The sequence below is a fragment of the Siniperca chuatsi genome, linkage group LG19 (assembly GCF_020085105.1).
Source record: "Siniperca chuatsi isolate FFG_IHB_CAS linkage group LG19, ASM2008510v1, whole genome shotgun sequence".
Taxonomy (NCBI): domain Eukaryota; kingdom Metazoa; phylum Chordata; class Actinopteri; order Centrarchiformes; family Sinipercidae; genus Siniperca; species Siniperca chuatsi.
The window spans coordinates 1,381,617-1,400,441 of record NC_058060.1 but is presented as its reverse complement, the minus strand read 5'-3'; the positions used below and the strand labels follow the sequence as shown (position 1 = coordinate 1,400,441).

Here is an 18,825-nt window from a genome sequence, read left to right as displayed (position 1 = left end):
GACTAATTGTTAATGAAAATAATTTAACTTTACACAGTGCAGTGACAAATATCTGGACTGTTTTAATTTTTGTCATACTACATGAATTGCTTACCATTAGTAACTCAACTCACATTAACATCAGAATCAGAATCAGAAATACTTTATTGATCCCCGAGGGGAAACTCTTTTGTTACAGCTGCTCACTATCACGTCAGTGCACACAGGAATAGAAATACTAAGCAAATCAGAATATAATACAGGTAAGATCATTTAAGTACAAAGTGGATATAAGTATAAAATTAAAGTAAGTGTAAAGTACAAGAAGTATGAATAAATATCAATAAATAGGGAATTTTAAACTGAAAAGAGTATATTGTACAGGAGTATTAACACAGGATATTGCACAATTATGTCAAGTATTGCAGTGATGTTAATGATCAATGTCCAGTTTAATGACTTAGGGTCATATAGACTAATACTTAGAGGGAGGAGTTGAAGAGTTTGATGGCTACAGGCAGGAATGACTTCCTGTGGCACTCTGTGGTGCTTTTTGGGGGGATGAGTCTTTCGCTGAAGGTACTCCTTTGTTTGACCAGCACGTCATGGAGTGGGTGGCATTCAGCATTCTACTCTCTGACACCACAGACAGAGAGTCCAGCTCCACCCCTACAATGTCACTGGCCTTACGGATCAGTTTGTTGAGCATGGAACAGCATACAAGATGGCACTGGCCACCACAGACTCATAAAACATCCTCAGCATTGTCCAGCAGATGTTGAAGGACCTCAGCCTCCTCAGAAAATAGAGGCCGCTCTGGCCCTACCTGTAAAGAGCTTGAGTGTTCTTAGCCCAGTCCAGTTTATTGTCCATGTGTACTCCCAGGTACTTGTAATCCTCTACAATATCCACAATGACCCCCTGGATGGAAACCGGGGTCACTGGTGCCTTGGCCCTTCATAGGTCTACAACCAACTCCTTAGACTTTGTCGCATTGAGCTGCGCATGGTTCTGCTCACACCATGAGACAAAGTTACCCACCACAGCCCTGTACTCAGTCTCATCACCACCGCTGATACATCCCACCACAGCAGAGTCATCAGCAAACTTCTGAAGGTGGCAGGACTCTGTGTGGTAGCTGAAGTCCGTGGTGTAGATGGTGAAGAGGAAGGGAGAGAGGACAGTCCCCTGAGGGGCCCCGGTGTTGCTGACAGTGCTGCGGACGTACATGCTGTGGTATGCCAGTCAGGTAGTCAACAATCCAGGACACAAGGGGGGCATCCACCTGCATCGCTGCCAGCTTCTCACCCAGCAGGGCTGGCCGGATGGTGTTAAAAGCACTGAAGAAGTCAAAAAACATGATCCTCACCGTGCTTGCCGGCTTGTCCAGGTGGGTGTGGATGCGGTTCAGCAAGAAGACGATGGCATCCTCAATTTCAAGCCGGGACTGGTAGGCGAACTAAAGGGGGTCCAGGAGGGGTCTGACCATGGGCCACAGCTGTTCCAGCACCAGTCTCTCCAGGGTCTTCATTATGTGGGAGGTCAGTGCCACTGGTCTGTAGTCCTTGGAGCCACTGGGACGTGACGTCTTCAGCACAGGAACGAGGCAAGATGTCTTCCACAAAACAGGGACCCTTTGAAGACTCAGGCTCAGGTTGAAGACATGTTGAAGGTCACCACATAGCTGGGGGGCACAGGCTTTTAGCAGCCGGGGCTCACTGCATCTGGGCCTGCAGCCTTGTTTGAGTGGAGTTTCATCAGCTGACCTCTCACCTGGTCAGTAGTCAAGCACAAAGCAGAGGTTACAGGCGGGGGAGGGGGGGAGTCATCAGTCAGAAGAGGGCCGTTAGCCTTAGAGCCAGTTGAGGGGGGAGAAGGACTTTCCCAGGAAGATGGATGAGGGGGGAGCAGTGGACTCAGAGGAGTCTGAAGACCAACAGCAGCTGAGTTAGAGGGGGATGAGCAGGAGCCGGTGTGTCATATCTGTTAAAAAACATATTAAGTTAGTTGGTCCTGTCTAAGCTGCCTTCAACTCCTCTGCTGCCTCTGCTGAAAATTCACGTGGCAATTAATAAGGCCGGAGTCCCACAGCTGTCAGTTCAATGTCCGGGCTACAGATACTCTGCTTGATAGTAACGTGACCAGGTTTACACCAACTGTTGTTGACCATAACAGCAACCCCGCTTCCGCTTCCCGCTCCCGGTGTGATCCCTGTCAGCCCAAACAGTCTGAAAGCCGTTGATGGAAACGTTATGATCCGGGATATCCTGGTGTAGAGATGTCTCTGAGAAGCACATCAAACTACACTCACGGAACTCCGTCTGGCTCCGATTCGCCAGTGATCTCACGTTGCCCATAACGAGAGAAGGCAGACACGGCTAAAATCTCTTGTTCTTAAGTCTCTTTTGTCTGGACCCCTCTCTCTTCTCTCGCGGCTTCATTCCACCTCTGCATCCTTGGTGTGTCCTCCTACAGATCTCAGTGGGGATATCGGTTATCTTGGGCACCATGCCACTCGGCTTCAGTGCGATCAGCTGTTCCCTGGTGTCTGCAGCAGCGCCCTGACCGAGTAGCAGGAGAATAAGTTCCACGCTGAAAAAAAGTACCAAAACACTTTCTACTCTCATTTTCGTAAAGAGCGTAGTTTAAATTATACTTACACACAAGTTACTCAAGTTTTGAAGAAAAAAGAAAGCTAAAAGTTGGAAAAAGTAAAACGACGAGACGGAGCTATGGCAACAGGCAGCATGCACGTTGGTGCATATGCACTACATATGACCACTATATGTAAATGTATGTGACTGATTGTGACTGTCCAAAGCTTTATATCCATATGCAGTTTAAAAGTTAAGATGATTTTGCTGTCTTTTCAGTTTGTAATCATATAATCCCATCTGGTCCTAAAGTTTTAGCTCTCCTTCAGGTCAATAACCTGATATTCACTCGACAGAAAGTTGGTTTCAATGAAGCACAGAAATAAATGCGATTCTATCATCTCAGCATAAATGCTAAGTAAAGCTTTGATTTGAAAGAAAGTGAAGGCAAGAGGTGGAGCACTGACACACACAGCCAGTGACTGAGCATTATATCAACACACTATGCTAATCCTTTCAGCGACACAGCTGGAGTCCACGTCAGAAGGAGAGATACAGCTTAATTCTCATGTTCAGGTTATTTTAAGATATAAGAGACCTTGTTTTCAAAGGAGCTGTAAAATGAGAGGGAAAAGGTTGGGTTCTGAATAGAAAGATAATTAGGTATTCTTTGCAACAGTAATTATCCTTGTTGTTTTTGACAGCAGTAGAAGTGAGGGCTTGTCTTGCTTTGCTTCCATCTACTTGCAGACATGTATCTCTTCTCATCTTGTTCATGCAAACATTTTATTTTCTGGCCTTTCTAGTGGAGCCTTGCCACATTTCATTATCCCATAATTCTGTGGAAAGTGGTGAACACCACTGCATGAATGATGATCAAATATCTGCAGAGGAGCTACTGCGTCCTCTGAGTCATCTGCACATAGCATCAGATTATTAGGAATCGTACACTCAGAGAAGAAACAGTTAAAAACCCAACGGATAAATAAATCTCTTAGAATGCTTTTAGACACCAGATATACTAAAGATCAGTAACAATCACAAAAATTCTTCCTATAATTTAGCTCATTTGTCTTCACAGGTAATGATCCAAGGTCTAGATGAAGGATGTCATAAATAAAGCAATTTTGAAACCAGCTCTCTAGAGAACTTCAAAATTCTAGTCTGAGCCTGCCAGGGTCACCTATCAAATCTGTGTGGATGACTGTGAATTGAAGCCATGAACTGAGTGTCTAGCGGTCCCAGTTTAAAAATGTAGCAGTAAATATGGATTGTGCTGACTGATGGACTGGGTTATTTGCTGAAGAAAACAGTAGTGCACAAAGGAAAACAGAATATTATGCAAACAGTATATTTCATGTAGCATAATAGGTTTTACCATCTTAAAGGGGAACTCCACAGATTTTACGCATCCATATTACTTTACCAAGTACTATGTCATCAGGGTTATTTCTTAGTCATGAGATTTCAAAATTTAACAACTGACAGGTCCTGCATTACAAATTAAGCACATGGACACAGGTGTTTACCAGGCATGGTGTGTCTAAAGAAAGACTATCAAGTTGCATTATGGGAAAAGGATCTTGGTGTTTTCAGACCCATACTAGTGACTAAAAGTCAGAATATCTTGGCCTCTTCTGCTTTGAGTTTGACCATTCTTCTTGGGTGCCACCAGCAAGGCAATGTTGGTTTGACAGACGGACTGACATTGAATGGATTGACATGAAATTTTGTACAGACAATAGTCCCCAGAGGATGATCCCCTGACTTTTCCTCTAGGTTGACATTTGTGATTCAGAGTGAAATATCTATAAATATTGGATGGCTTGGCATAAAATTCTGTACACATATTCAAGGTCCTTAGAAGATGAACTCTAATGTTTCAACATCTACTTGATGGGTAGGCACAACATTTTGTACAGACATTTATGGTTCCCAGACAATGTCTCCGGATTAATTTGGTGATCCCTTGACATTTTGGTTGTTATTGAAATATTTCAACAATGGTATGTTGTGAAATTTGCTACAGACATTTGTGGTCCCCAGAGAATGAATTGTAAAAACTTTGATCACCTGAGCACCAAAATCAGGAATACCTAATTGCTGGAGTACCCCTTTAAAGGGGCAATATGTAAGAATTGGCCAAAATTGTAGCTTAAAACATTTTAAAAATGAACTAACCTTGTCAACAGAATGTGGAAAAGTAACAGTTCACATGACATCATGTCAAAAATGTATTGTGTTGCAGAGATATCTACTGAAATTAGCATGCTAACCTGCTAGCCCCAGCCCATCCTGTGTTGTAAGAATCAGAAACAGAAATACTTTATTGATCCCCGAGGGGAAACTCTTTGCTTTACTTGTGCCTCAAGAGGCGATAACTAGTCCGATAGTATAGCTCAGATAGTTCCAGTTGGGAGATGTGTGCGAGCAGCGAGTTTGCTACATTACACAAGCTCTCTTAGCTTTTTTTGGTCTAATAAATAAATAAAATTAAACTCACAAAATGTCAAGAAAGGAAATACTCTTTTTTCCTTATCAAACTGACAAATACAACTGACCTTATGAATTCACGTTTCTCTCTTTCATCAAACTATTACATCGTAAAACACTCCGACAGAATCTAAATAAAACTTACCATAATCGTCTTGGTTAGTCTTTCCACTGTTCCAACAATCACCAACTCTGGTTTGGTTGAAAAAACAATCCTTAATCCACTGCGTTAGATGTGAAAAATATTCTGTCTTTACATGCTGCTGCTGCCTCTCTTATGCCCGACCTTCCTCTCGCTCCTCTTGGCATGACACCTCTCCTGTCCCTGCCTGAATGCGCCGTGTCTCCGTCGGCCCCAGAGTCCTGGTCGCTGTAAATCACCTCTGTACTGTATTCCCTGTTGTCAGACTGGCCTCTGTCAGTCTCTGATACGGTGTTCGTTCCCGCTCTGGTTGTGTTCACTGGGAGGCTGTTGATCCTGGTTTGTTGTCCGCTTGCCCGGCTCAGGTTCTGGTGCTCATTCAGCTAATAGCACCGTGACTAAATTAGCTGCACAGCTAACTGAGCTAACTAGGTAGTTAGCAGCAGTTTTGACCTGATATGTGATATGCTGCTTGATTTGGAGTATAAATTTGACAGGTGGAGAGTAGTCTCAATTCTTACATATTGTCCCTTTAAAGGAGCTATAGTACTAGGGTTGGGGCCCTGGCTACTTTTAATTGAAGTTTGGCACTCTAACCTGTGATAATAGATGAATTAAGAAGCTTAAATTCACTTGAAATGTAAACATATGAAATGAGCCCACACTCTTTCACACACAAACATACTGCAACTGAAATAAAAATAGTGCCCTTTAGAATAAAATACACCAATGCAGGCCTGAGCTGTGGCTTGGAAGCATAGAGACATAAAAGAAATAGACTCTCACTTGCAAGGCATCAGTATAAAATGCACGTGCAATGTTAGTTTGCCACAAGTCCATGAATTGACTGCAACAGTCCATAATTAATTTAATACAAATTAGTATCTTGTTCCTAATAACTAGAATGAACTGTATTTTTTATTTTCTTCTTTATTTTTGTCTACAAATAAAATTTTAGACTGGTCTACATACTGTATGTGTATACAGACATGATCCACATGGTGGGTTGGCAGTAGATTGCCATGTTGATTCTTTACAAACCATCTGAAATGGGAACAAACACAACAATTGTAAATGAACAGCAAAGTGCTTTTAGCAGCTTTTAGCCAACCATGCCTTTTCTGCCTTGAGGATATTTTATGGTTTTGCTGTTTGAATACCTATTACATACTGGATAAAAAATCCACTGAGTCTCTATGGCTCTGAGTGCTTTTTTCATTTCTATTTCATAACCGGAGCAGAGTACAGGACACTTCCCCAGTGGCATGGCTGCCACCGCCCCCTGGGATCCCTGCACATACAGATGGAGGCCTTACTAAGGATTTTTAATGTGGTCCTGAGTTTGTCCATGACCCTTTTTTATCCTTAGCCTTCTTCTTCTGTATAACTAAATCTATTTTTGTGTCGAGAAAGAAAACCGACCGAACCATGCTGCAGACAGAAAAAAGCCAAATAATGAAAAATATAAAAAAACATAAGATGCAGCACTTATTTTTGTTAATTAGATATCAGCCCAAACTCATTTCAAGTTTTGTCTTTTAACCACAGAAAATGAACAGTCAAGTGCTGAATTCTGCACAAGTGAAGTGAATACTAATAAGCAGTTACAATTTGTGTTGAATGTGTACCAGATTTTGCACATAATAGTAGCTGCAAAGCGTCCCTGTCGTCAGTGCCTGAGGCGGGTGGAATAGGGAAATGACACCGGCTTGTTTTCAGCACTTCTCGTCACAGTTAAAGAATGTAGGCCAGAATGAATAAGAGGCATATGAAGAAGAGAAAATAGCATGCTGTCTCTCTCTGCCATTGTAAACATATCTTTATTGGGCGGATTACATTCTTTTTCTCTGCGCGGAGAGGTGATCCATTCATTGTGAGTGTCAGAGGAGGTGGCTGGAGTTGGAGGAGATTGTTTAGGAGCCGTATCATCATTGCTTTTCACTGTGGCCCTTATATCTGAGTATCTGAAAGAATAGCAAATAGCATGAGAGTGGAGAGAAACAAATACACTACATCTTGCACACAGCAGTCTGTTTTTGAAATAATTACCGCACCAGAAGTCTGCGGTGATTTTCGGAAGCATTTTTTTTTTTCACACCACAAAAGGAAAACTGTGACTTCAAACTGTGCAGTCATTTGCTGTCATTGCTTTTCATCTTATTTAAAGCTTTCTTTTAAGAGACCACAGGGTGGGCATGCAATTAATTTCATTTTTCAAGTGGCAATGAAAATGCTTTCTAACAAAGGAAGGCATTGCGAGAAACACAACTCATGACTGGTGTTTGAAGAATTAAACACAAGTAAATTTACCAATCAGTTTATTAATCCCTGCTACTTGTTAATTTTCTTAAAATTCATGTTGTTTTTATTTCATTTCTAATCAGTATGTATATCTTTAGTTAGTTTTGATTTGTGTAATAATTTGGTCAAAATTACCAAAAAGAAGAAATGTGAATTTGTTTTATTTTTCTGTGACAGCGCCCCCTACATTATATACGATATTTGTTGCATTTCTCTCTCCATCATTTCCTATCATCTCTCTACTGGTGCTATCTAATATATTCATAAACCCACCTCCACCCTTCCGATAAACTGAAGTGTTAAGTATTTCTTTAAAGGTTGATAAAATTCCTTCTTGTGCAAAGCCTTTAGTGCTGCTGCTCCTATGCACTGGAACGCTCTCCCTGCCTCAATCTGCAATCCGTGGTTAAAGAAGCAGAAAGCCTGCTTCTTGGAGGTATTTACCGACCATCAACAGCTATAACAGCAGCCTCCTCCTCATAACGACACGGTGGCTTCACACACCGCAGTGAACAGCATCACAGGTCATTCCTGAATGTAGGCTTACCAGTGGCTAATGTTAGCAGGCCAACTAAGAAAAGGTCCAATGTAAATAAATCTGTTAAAGTTATCAGAAGCCATATTCCTCTTCTTCTTCTTCTTCTTGATATCAGTCTCCCATCAAACTCCCGCTAAGACAGAACAAGTTGGTCCCTCAAAATGTCAAAAAATCTTTAAAAGGGAAAAAAAGGAAGAAACCTCAGGAAGAGCAACAGAGGAGGGATCCCTCTTCAGGGCGGACAGACAGGAAGTAGATACTGTGTACAAAATAGAGCAACATAGTAAAATTACAGTGTGGACAATCAGGATGACTAAATTATAGATAGCTTGTAACCAGATCTGGGAGGATGTTGAGCAACTTCCAGGTGGCGACAAACACACCTGAGCCACATGACCTTCTCTCCACCATGGAGACCTGGAAAGAGGAAAGACTACACACACAAGAGGCAAACTGAGAAAATGTTTTCATAAATATGGCGAAAAATTGTGTTTTGATATATAACACCAGTACCGTTACAGTTTATATTTCCTTACACAAAAAGTGAGGACTATTCAAATTTCAGTCCAGCTTTAATTACTGATGTACAGAGTGCTGCTCTGAGCTTATTCACTCCCTTGAATTGTTATCCAGGTCTCGGACTGTATTTTTACTGTTTGTTCTGTGCTCTCGTTGCCATGAACCTGCTCTCAGCTGTGCAGTCTGAGCAAGGGTGACGGAAGATCAGGAATTATTCTTCTCCAGCTGCCCTCCCTGCTCCCTTAGACATCACTGCTGCTGCTGAAGGCCCAGCGCCGGATGGGATACATGAGGGGTCGTCTTTTCAAGTCTCCGGGCCGACCTGAATAAACAGTGCTAGTGATGGGCAGTGATAACGTTTCCAACTATGGCAGTGACATTTCTACCAGAACTACATCCACAGAAATGACATTTCCAGCAGTGGTGACGATGTTTCCACACACGGCGGTGCTGAATTTACCCACAGATGACGCTTCTGACCCCAGCAGTGACCCACAGCGATAGCATTTCCACTCTGCTTTTTATTGGACTTTTCCTGTGCTGGACACTGACTGCTTATTTCTAGTTTTTGTTCTTTTAATTTAATATCAGCAGGATTGAAGATAAAAAAATGAATAAATATAATCTAAAAGGAAAAAATATATTTAAAAATTATCATACACTGAAATGCTCCAATAGCTACCAGAAATATAATCAATTTAGTCAGTAGTGTTTGGATTCTGGTAGGGCAGGTTTGGTTATTAGCAGAAATATATATTTCTAATTATAACTATATTTTATTTGGCGTCAGTAGGGAGAGGGGCTCAGCGGCGGTCTTGCGCTCCGTGAAAGGAACGGTCAGTCCGTGTCTCTTCCTTCTGCAGGTACGGGATCGTTATGGGAAATAAACGATCAAGATCCAAAAATTGTTCATCAAACACAAAACAGTCCGTTTCTCGTCCAGCGAGTTAAGATTCTTCCTCGGGGGATTAAAGGCTCACATGAAAAGCATCTTCTTGTGGTAACGGCAGTTACCGTGGAGAGAGACGTGTTAAACTATGGAAATGGCAACGGGCAGTGCAGAGTGCCAGGCTTTATAGAGTTGGTGTCGTCACAGCTGTGCGCCGAGATTTCATGTTTTTCTGTCTCGTGCATCTCATCCAATAGGAGTCCGTTATTTAGATTCAACTGAGATCTCACGTTGGGTTCAAACAAGATTTCATCTCACTTTCACATTCAGGTTTAAATTAGCGGCTGTGTCGGCTCTTAGTGAAGGCTTTGGCCTTTCCAGGTAGGCCTGTCTTTGACCGTCACACGTGGTGAGGCTAGGCGAGGCCCAGCAGTCGATCAGTTAATCAATAATGAAAATAACCTTTATTTGGAGCTCTATTTACCACCTTCAACTCATTTGATTCCATATTAACTTCAGGAAACATCAAGCACTCATTTTGGGATTCTCACACTTGCAAACGAAGCTTGGACTGCTTACTCTGCAAATTTAATTTCTTCATCAAAAAGAAATCCTAGGATTTTATTCGATGCCATTAATAACATTGTTTCACCGCCGCCCATTACAGTACCATGTTTTTCTATCAATGATGTAACATGTTCCTTACCTTCTTTGTTGATAAGGTACAGGCTATTAGGTTCAGTATTCATCCTGGGACTTCCCCGCTCAACTCTAACTCCTCTCTATCTCCTACTGCTCTGGGGTCTCATATATAACCAGGATGCACAAAACAGGGCCTGAAAGAGGCGTACGCCACTTCGCACGCAAAAGTTATCTATAAATACAAACTTGACGGGAGAATGTGCGCACCTGTAAGTAAACTCTGACCCATGCGCGTGCACATTTTGGAGACAGAGGAAACTACCGACACAGATGATGAGGTGATGAATTGAAGACAAACTGTATAATGATGCCTCTCACTCATTTAATTTCACTTAATATCAAAGGTTAATTATAGATCCACATTATCATAAACATTCAGACCAAACACCTTGCACTTGTAGTAAACCATAACTATCTCACCATCTCAGCGGCAGTAGTTTTTGATCATTTCACCGTCTCTATTGGAGACTTTGTGTCTGATTCCGTTCTGGGGCCCCTGTTATTCTTTCTATACCTGCTGCCCTTAGGACAGATCATAAACAGATTTAATTTTGCTTATCATTTATTTGCGAATGATATCCAACTCCACTTATCATTCAAACCCAATGAGACTTTTAGATTATCTAGGCTCCTAGACTGTCTAAGCGCTATTAGGGACTGGACAGCAGAAGATTTTTTACAGCACAGTGCTGATAAGACAGAGGTTCTAATTGTTGCTCCAGAAAAAGTTGCCCCTGTGATCATGCAGAGTAATGGGCCTCTTTCCTCTGCTGCCCACTCCAACCTGCGTCATTTAGGGGTAATATTTGATCAGTCCTCATCGTTCGACAACCTTTTTAACCCGCAGACCAGATCTTGTTTTTTCTCTTAAGAAATATTAGTAAACTGAGTTTCAACTGCTGAATTAGAGATGCTTGTACACACCTTTATCTCATCTTTTAGCGACTATTGTAACTCACTTTTTTCCTCACTTAGCATGTCTGCACTCGATCACCTGCAGGCAATACAGAATGCTGCTGCAAGATTACTGATGAGGTCGAACAGACGGTCTCACATTACTCCAGTACTCAGATGTCTTCACTGGCTCCCTGCTGCATTTAGGATCCAGTTTAAAATTCTCACTATTACTTACAGAGCATTGCCCCTATATATGTGGCTGAACTACTGTGGCTGAACCTTACTTATCAGCTCACTCTCTTAGTACTGTGTTTTTAGTTGCACTTTTCTTCATGTGGCTCGGGTGGTTATCTTATCTATTTCTTTCTTGTATGCTAATGTTTTTGTTAAGCACTTTCTGACTGATTCCTGTGAAAAGCGCTATACAAATAAAGTTTATTTAATTACTTAACAGTAAATGTTCAGACACAGGTTAAGCAGGTGTACCCATCTGTAAGGCTGTGACAACTTGTAAACTGATTATCAGTCTGCCTTTTTGTAAAAATCTACCCTGTTTTTCTACAGCCTGTTACCCTCCTGGCCTGCTGTCATCTTCTGTCAATCAACATGTCAGAGTCTTACACAACAGGTTATGTTCTTTTCATATAGAATGGCTTGAATGCTCATATTCTAAATGACTGCAAATGACAGTTTCATGTACTTCATATGTTTACAGTGACATTTATGTGAGTTACATAAACGTCATGAACTTATTTTTGAATGTATATCCAACCTGTATGATAATGGAAAAACTCAAAACTGCTCTTGACTGTAACTATCCAACATATTTCAGTCTAAAGCAGTAATACACCAGATAATTGAATCCATCTCAATCTCTTCATTCTGTAGGGTGACATTTTCACAGGTAGCACGTTGGAGGGCAGCAGTAGAGAGGCTAACACTGAATGTAATGAGTCTGTCCCAGACATGGCTCCAAGGATGGCCTCCAGTCAACAATATTTTGTGTTAATTAAAATGTTAATTAGACTATCCATGTAGCCAGACCCAGAGTTGCAGTGCTCTTTTCAGGTCACTCCATCTAACCTCCCTTGGACACCACAAATGTCATGAAACAGCAGGGAAGCACCTTTGAAGTCTTCTCATATTTGAGATTTGAAACGCAGCAGTTAAACAGAAACATGGAAATGTATGGCTTGCTATAATTAAGGCAAGACAAAGCAAGTTTATTTGTATAGCACATTTCAACAACAAGGCATTTCAAAGTGCTTTACATAAAATATAAAAGGCATCAAGACAAACGTAAAAGCAACAAAGGGCAATATAAAGACATTTAAAACACTTAAAAAGAGTTACGTAGAAAATAAAAACAAGATAAAACAGGATACTAAAAGTTACAGTGCAGTGTAAGAAATGAATCATTATTCGATTTAATAAAAGGCAGCAGCAAACAGAAAAGTCTTCAGCCTTGATTTAAAAGAACTGAGAGTTTCAGCAGAACTGCAGTTTTCTGGGAGTTTATTTCAGATATGTGGTGCATAAAAACTGATGTTTAGTTTTGACTCTGGGGACAGAAAGCAGACCTGTCCCAGGCGGCCTGAGAGGTCTGGATGGTTCATCCTGTCTCAAAATGATGCCAAAAAACTAGTCCATGCATTTGTTACTTCTAGGTTGGACTACTGTAATTCCTAATTATCCGGCTGCCCGAATAAGTCTTTTAAGACTCTCCAGTTGATCTAGAATGCTGCGGCACATGTACTGACAAGAACCAGGAAAAGAGATCATATTTCTCCAATATTAGCTTCTCTGCACTGGCAGTACACTCCCTGTAAAATCCAGAATAGAATTTAAAATCCTTCTCCTCACCTACAAAGCTCTTAATGGTCAGGCACCATCGTATCTTAAAGATCTCATAATACCTTATTATCTGATTAGAACACTGCGCTCCCAGGATGCAGGGCTACTCGTGGTTCCTAGAGTCTCCAAAAGTAGAATGGGAGCCAGAGCCTTCAGTTATGAAGCTCCTCTCCTGTGGAATCAGGTCCCAGTTTGGGTTCGGGAGGCAGACACCATCTCCACATTTAAGAGTAGGCTTAAGACTTTCCTCTATTGATAAAGCTTATAGTTAGGGCTGGCTTGCGTGAGTCCTGAACCATCCCTTAGTTATGCTGCTATAGGCCTAGACTGCCGGGAGACTTCCCATGATGCACCTCTTTCCTCTCTCCCTCTCCATCTGTATGCATTTTTATCCCATTACTGCACGTTACTAACTCGACATCTTCTCTCTCCTGTAGTTCTGTGCTTTCTCGTTTCTCTCCTCTCTCCTTCTGTCGCTTTCAGCAGGTATTTCTTCCTCCAGAGCTGCAGAGTCTGGATCTGTGGTTGTGGGCCACCTGCTGCCCCGTGTTCCTGCTCGACAACTGCTACTACAGTTGTTGTTATTGCCTCTGTTACTGATGCTGACATTATTTTTTCCTATAGCTGTCATTCCTATTATTATTAATTTATTAATATTAACACTACAATTACTACTCTACTATTAAAAATAAATAAATAATAACATTTCTAGGTGGTATTTGCATTGTGCCTTCCTCTCCACCTAGACCTGCTCTATAGAAAAAGTGCAATAACTTCTATCGTAGAAAAGGTTTCAGTCGTAGTCATCTGGACACTGTTTTCAGAATCAAGACGTTGCGGCTCCCATCCGGAAGTCATTCTCAATTGTGAAAAAATGGGACGGGAACTAGAAATTTAAGCTACTCTGTGTTACATAAGCCCTGCCCTCAGGAAGGAGTCTACCTGAGTATCTGTTGATTAGCTAGTTTCACCTGAAACTGACCTAATTGTTTCCATGATGGCCCAGTAATCAGGCCTATTGTTTTCTGGCTGCACCTACCTCATCACTGTTAAGTACCTGATTAGCATATGAATGGCGTGACCAAGGTGCTAAAACACTGTGATAGACTTTGGGCAGATTGAATCTCAGACCACCATTTCTGTTCAAAGATGGGTTTTCTTTTTTCACAAAAATGGCTACCTCGTTCAAACCAACTTTTCTCTCTACTTAGAATCTTCACCTCACTGTCTTCAAATGTGTGGTTTGTAGCTTTTAGATGCAAATGCACGGCGCTCTGCAATCCTGAGTTAGCGTGTCGTATGTGCTTATAAAGTCTTTTGTGAAGTGGCTGTTTGGTCTCACCTATGTACCGTCCTTTGCAGTTTTCCTCACTGCATTGAATGGAGTAAACTACATTGCTCTGTTTTTGTGTGGGCATCTTGTCCTTAGGGTGAACGAGTTTCTGTCTTAAAGTGTTGCCTGGTTTAAAGAAAATAGGAACATCGTGCTGTCTAAAGATCCTTTGTAGTTTTTCAGACAGTCCAGATAAATAAGGAATGGAGGAATTGGTTCTGTTCCACTTTTGTCCTGTTTTTGGCTCTTTTAACTTTGTTGATAGCCCAAGTAGGATAACCACAGGCTGAGAGCAAGTATTGATCCGTAAACCAACACATACGGATCAATACTTGCTCTTTGACTCACACCATCCATTACAGCACAAGGTGGGTGTAATCCGGACATTACAACATAGAGCCCAAGAAGTGCCCAGAGGGTAAGAAGAGAGAGGAAAGGCATGTCCAGAATGCACTCTCAGCCTGTCAGCCCAAACACAGTCTCCAAGACCAATGGAGGCCAGTTTGGCGACAGGGAATATAGTACAGAGTTGATTTACAGTGGCTCTGACCAGGATTCTGACTCCGGGGCCTCCCAATAGGGAGGCAGCGGCAGCGTGTAGAGACAGAATATTTTTCGCATCTAACTCAGTGAGTTAAGGATTTATTTCAACCAAACCAGAGTTGGTGATTGTTGGAACAGTGGAAAGACTAACCAAGATGGTTATGGTGAGTTTTATTTTGTTCCTGTCAAGTTTGAATGAAGTGTGTTTTATGAGTTAACAAGGCAGTTAAGCCAGTCTTAGTACGGTGAAAGAGAGAAATGTGAATTCAGTAGGTGTATGATTGTATTTTTCTGTTTAAGAAAAACAGAAGAAGAAGAATATTTACTTTCTTGTGAATATTTTGTGAGTTTATTTAATTTTTTTATTCGACTAAAAAAGCTAAGAGAGCTCGTGTACGTAGCAAACATGCCGCTCGCATGCATCTCAAAGCTGGAACTTCCTGAGCTCAGTGTTGCCATCTTTTTTTCCAATGAAAGTAGCTAGCATTAGCGCCGAAAGTCACTAAAAGTCGCCTCATTTGCATGTTGTTGACATCGTCACACAATCATTTGCATACAGCTTAGTGCAGTGAGGGAGGGATCACCTCAATTTAAGACATATAAAACGTTGATAGATAAATCTGGCCAAATAATCACAAACTCACTACGGGGACATCGTGTAATTGAAGTAAAAAAGTAAATAAAAATCTACAAAGGGAGGGAGGAGGGAGAACAATTTCAATATTTACAAGATCAAACGAACTATTTACATATTTACAACCTGTAGTAACATCCTATTCCAGGGATCCTGAGAGAAAGAGCGCAAGAGGAGAGAAAGAGAGACACTGTTGGCAGTAGAGCCCCAGCATGCATGGGAATGAATTACAATATAATATATTTGAATATATTTCTCACCTTTTCCCTGATGGTCTGAATAAGTCACAAAATTTGTCACTAGACGCTTTTTAGAAATAAAGTCGCTAAGAGGGTCTGAAAAGTCGCTAAATTTATCGAAGTCGCCTTTCGAGACACAAGTGGTATTATAACACAGGATGGGGCGGGGCTAGCAGGTTAGCATGCTAATTTCAGTTCATATCCCTGTAACACAATACATAGACTATCTCTGACATGATGTCAGAACTGTTACTTTTCCATATTCTGTTGGTAATGTTAGTCCATTTTTTAAAATGTGTTGAACTAAAATTCTGACCAAATCTTACATGTTGCCCCTTGTGTCATGCTATTTTAACTGATTTTTAATTGATTTTAAGTGGACACAGGGACAAAGCATATCCTGTACCTGATATGGAGGCCCTGACTGCCTGTCTAATTTTCTGAATTTTGTCAGTAAAGGAGGCAAATTCATTACAGGCCCTGGAGGATAGAAGTTCAGAGGCTACTGACACAGGAAGGTTTGTTAGCCTGTCGATAGTAGCAAACAAGGCACATGCATTATTATTGTTTTTGGCGATGATGTCAGAGAAGAATTACCGCCTTGTATTTGTCAGTTCTAAATTATAAATGCAAAGTCTCTCTTTGTAGATCTCATAATGAACCTGGGGATTTGTTTTTCGCCACCTGCGTTCAGCACTCTTTCTTCTGTTCTTACCAGCGTGGCATTTCTCCATGGAGATCTTTTCTTACCAGAGACAGCCTTCAACTTAGTGGCTGCAATGACATCAATAACATTTGTAATTTTAAAATTTAAGTTATTTACAAGCTCATTGACTGAGACCCATGGAAGAAAAAGCCGTTATATAATACCGTTTTGTGATTACCTCAGTTTGAACATTTGTGTGGCCAGAGATAGCACTCTCAAAGATAACACAGGAATGATCAGAGAGAGCAACATCATTCACCACAACCTTAGAAATGTTCAGAGCCTTGGAGATGATTAAGTCCAGAGCGTGCCCCTTGTTGTGTGTGGGCTCCGTCACTGAGTCAGTCCATAGTTATCAAGAACACAACACATTTCTTTAGTCCCTCTCTCCTGGAGGTTGTCAACATGGATGTTAAAATCACCAACAATGACTACACAGTCAAAGTCAATACAGATTGACTGCAGTTCAGCAAAGTCATTATAAAAGTTTGCACAGCATTTAGTTTAGTTTAGCCTGTAGATATTTAGAAATATAGCTTGAGAAGAGGAATTCAACTGAAGAGCCACATATTCAAAAGAAGCTACATTTCCATAAGACATCTTCTTGCATTGGAGGGAATTATTAGACAAAATGGCTACTCCACCTTTTTTCTTATGCACTCTAGCTCAAGTAGGGAGGGGTAGACTCGATAAGAACAGCCACACTGTTATCTTGGTCTAACCAAGTTTCACTTAAAAATATGAAATTCAGATTGTGCTTGATGATAAAATCACTGATTAAAAATGGTTTTCCTGCCAAAGACCTGAAGTTTAACCCCCTAGAATCCATGGGGGCGTATACACTCCCAAATATCATGTTGTCTTTAGAGCATCTTTACTCCTCAAAATTTTGAGCTAGAGACATGCCATTTTTTTTCCCTGTTAAACTACAGAAACTAAGCTAACCGGGCAGACCCTATTTGTGCATGTGAGTAATTTACTTCTGCTAGAAAAACTAATGTGAAAAGTTGTATGTGGATAATCTCACCCTCAGCCCAGCGCTTTTCTCATTCTTTCTGTGTACATCAATCAGTTCTCATCCACCATCTTTGTTGGTGATGTCACATGTCTGAAGCGGACACTATTCTATTGGCTAAAGTGGATGACATCACAGCCAATTGCAATGTCTGATTCAGAGGCTTGGCTGTGTGTTGTTGTGTGTATCATAAAGCAGGATTAAAACAGAGAGGGAAAGTTTGTGCAGAAACAGAGATACAGACAGATACAAAGATAAAAGGAAACGGCAAAAAAGACATTTAGTGCAGCTGAGGCGTTGGAGCTTATTTTTCAAGATGTCAAAGAAACTGACAATGACGACAATGTATAAATCCTTACGAACACAAGTAAGTAATGCTTTTATGAAATAAATACACAGTGATGTATTATGTAGGCTACAGAGTAGGGAAATTGTTTGGATTGCAGATATATTGTTTTTGCACATTAGGACACCATTTGTGCTGTAAGCTAGTCAGACGGACCTACAGTATCTGATGTGTGTGCGTGTGTGTTTTCCCTGTAAGCAATACTGATCATAGCATGGTAAAGTCAATGTATAGTATGTAAAATAAGCAGGCCATTACTGTAGAATAGTATAGGGTGGATGTAAATAGTATGTGTAATAACCAAAAACTACTGTAAACTATTTTACAGTATATAGACAGCCTATATAAATAAATTTATTATTATTATTATTATTATTGTTTTAGTCATTTCAATCCCTCCAGAAGGTGTGTTTTGATGGGGGGAGAAGGGTTAGGCCACTGACGACATGTGTGTTGAACAAGGCTTTGAGTAATTATTATTACCCAGTGAAATATTTATTCATTTTCATGTTATAGTGTGGATGCTGACAAGGTGGGCCACCAACAGAGTGGAAGGAGAAGGAGGAGAAGAGGAAGGCCCTCTCCCCCAGACCAACCACAGATATCCCCTCCATGACCAGGAGGAATACCCCATTCTGGTGCAAGGTATGCCAGGTGCCCCTGTGTGTGACTGTGGACAGGAACTGCCATGATGCACATCATATTTTGGCTAATATCCCCTATTATAGTGAATAGAAGTCTTTATTGAGTGATATATAGCATTATCTGAGGTTGTGCTGACTCTGGGAATGTTGATAATACTGTAAAAAATTCATAACAGAAGTTATCTCATTGCACTTTTCCTATAGAGCAGGTCTAGACCGTACGTTTTATAATATTATTTACAGAGACCCAACAAATCCCACAAGCATTTGGCGACAGTGGCAAGAAACCTTGAGCAGAACCAGGGTGCCATGTTGGCTAGAGAGAGCGAGAGACAGGGCAGAGGCAGAGAAGGGGGGTGGAGGAGAGGGAAGCACAATGCAAATTCCACCTAGAATTTTAAAATAGTAATGATGTAATGGTAGTGGTAATATTAATATTAATAAAGTAATAATATTA

General features: G+C 41.0%; 1 protein-coding gene across 1 annotated transcript in view; it reads left to right on the top strand.

Moving 5' to 3' along the window:
- LOC122867068 overlaps positions 1 to 18,825 on the top strand; it is a 44,753-nt gene that overhangs the window by 15,130 nt on the left and 10,798 nt on the right. Inside the window, exon 2 of the mRNA XM_044177439.1 lies at positions 18,241 to 18,369. Coding sequence (XP_044033374.1) covers positions 18,241 to 18,369 — 129 coding nt within the window. The remainder of the gene's footprint in view (positions 1 to 18,240; positions 18,370 to 18,825) is intronic.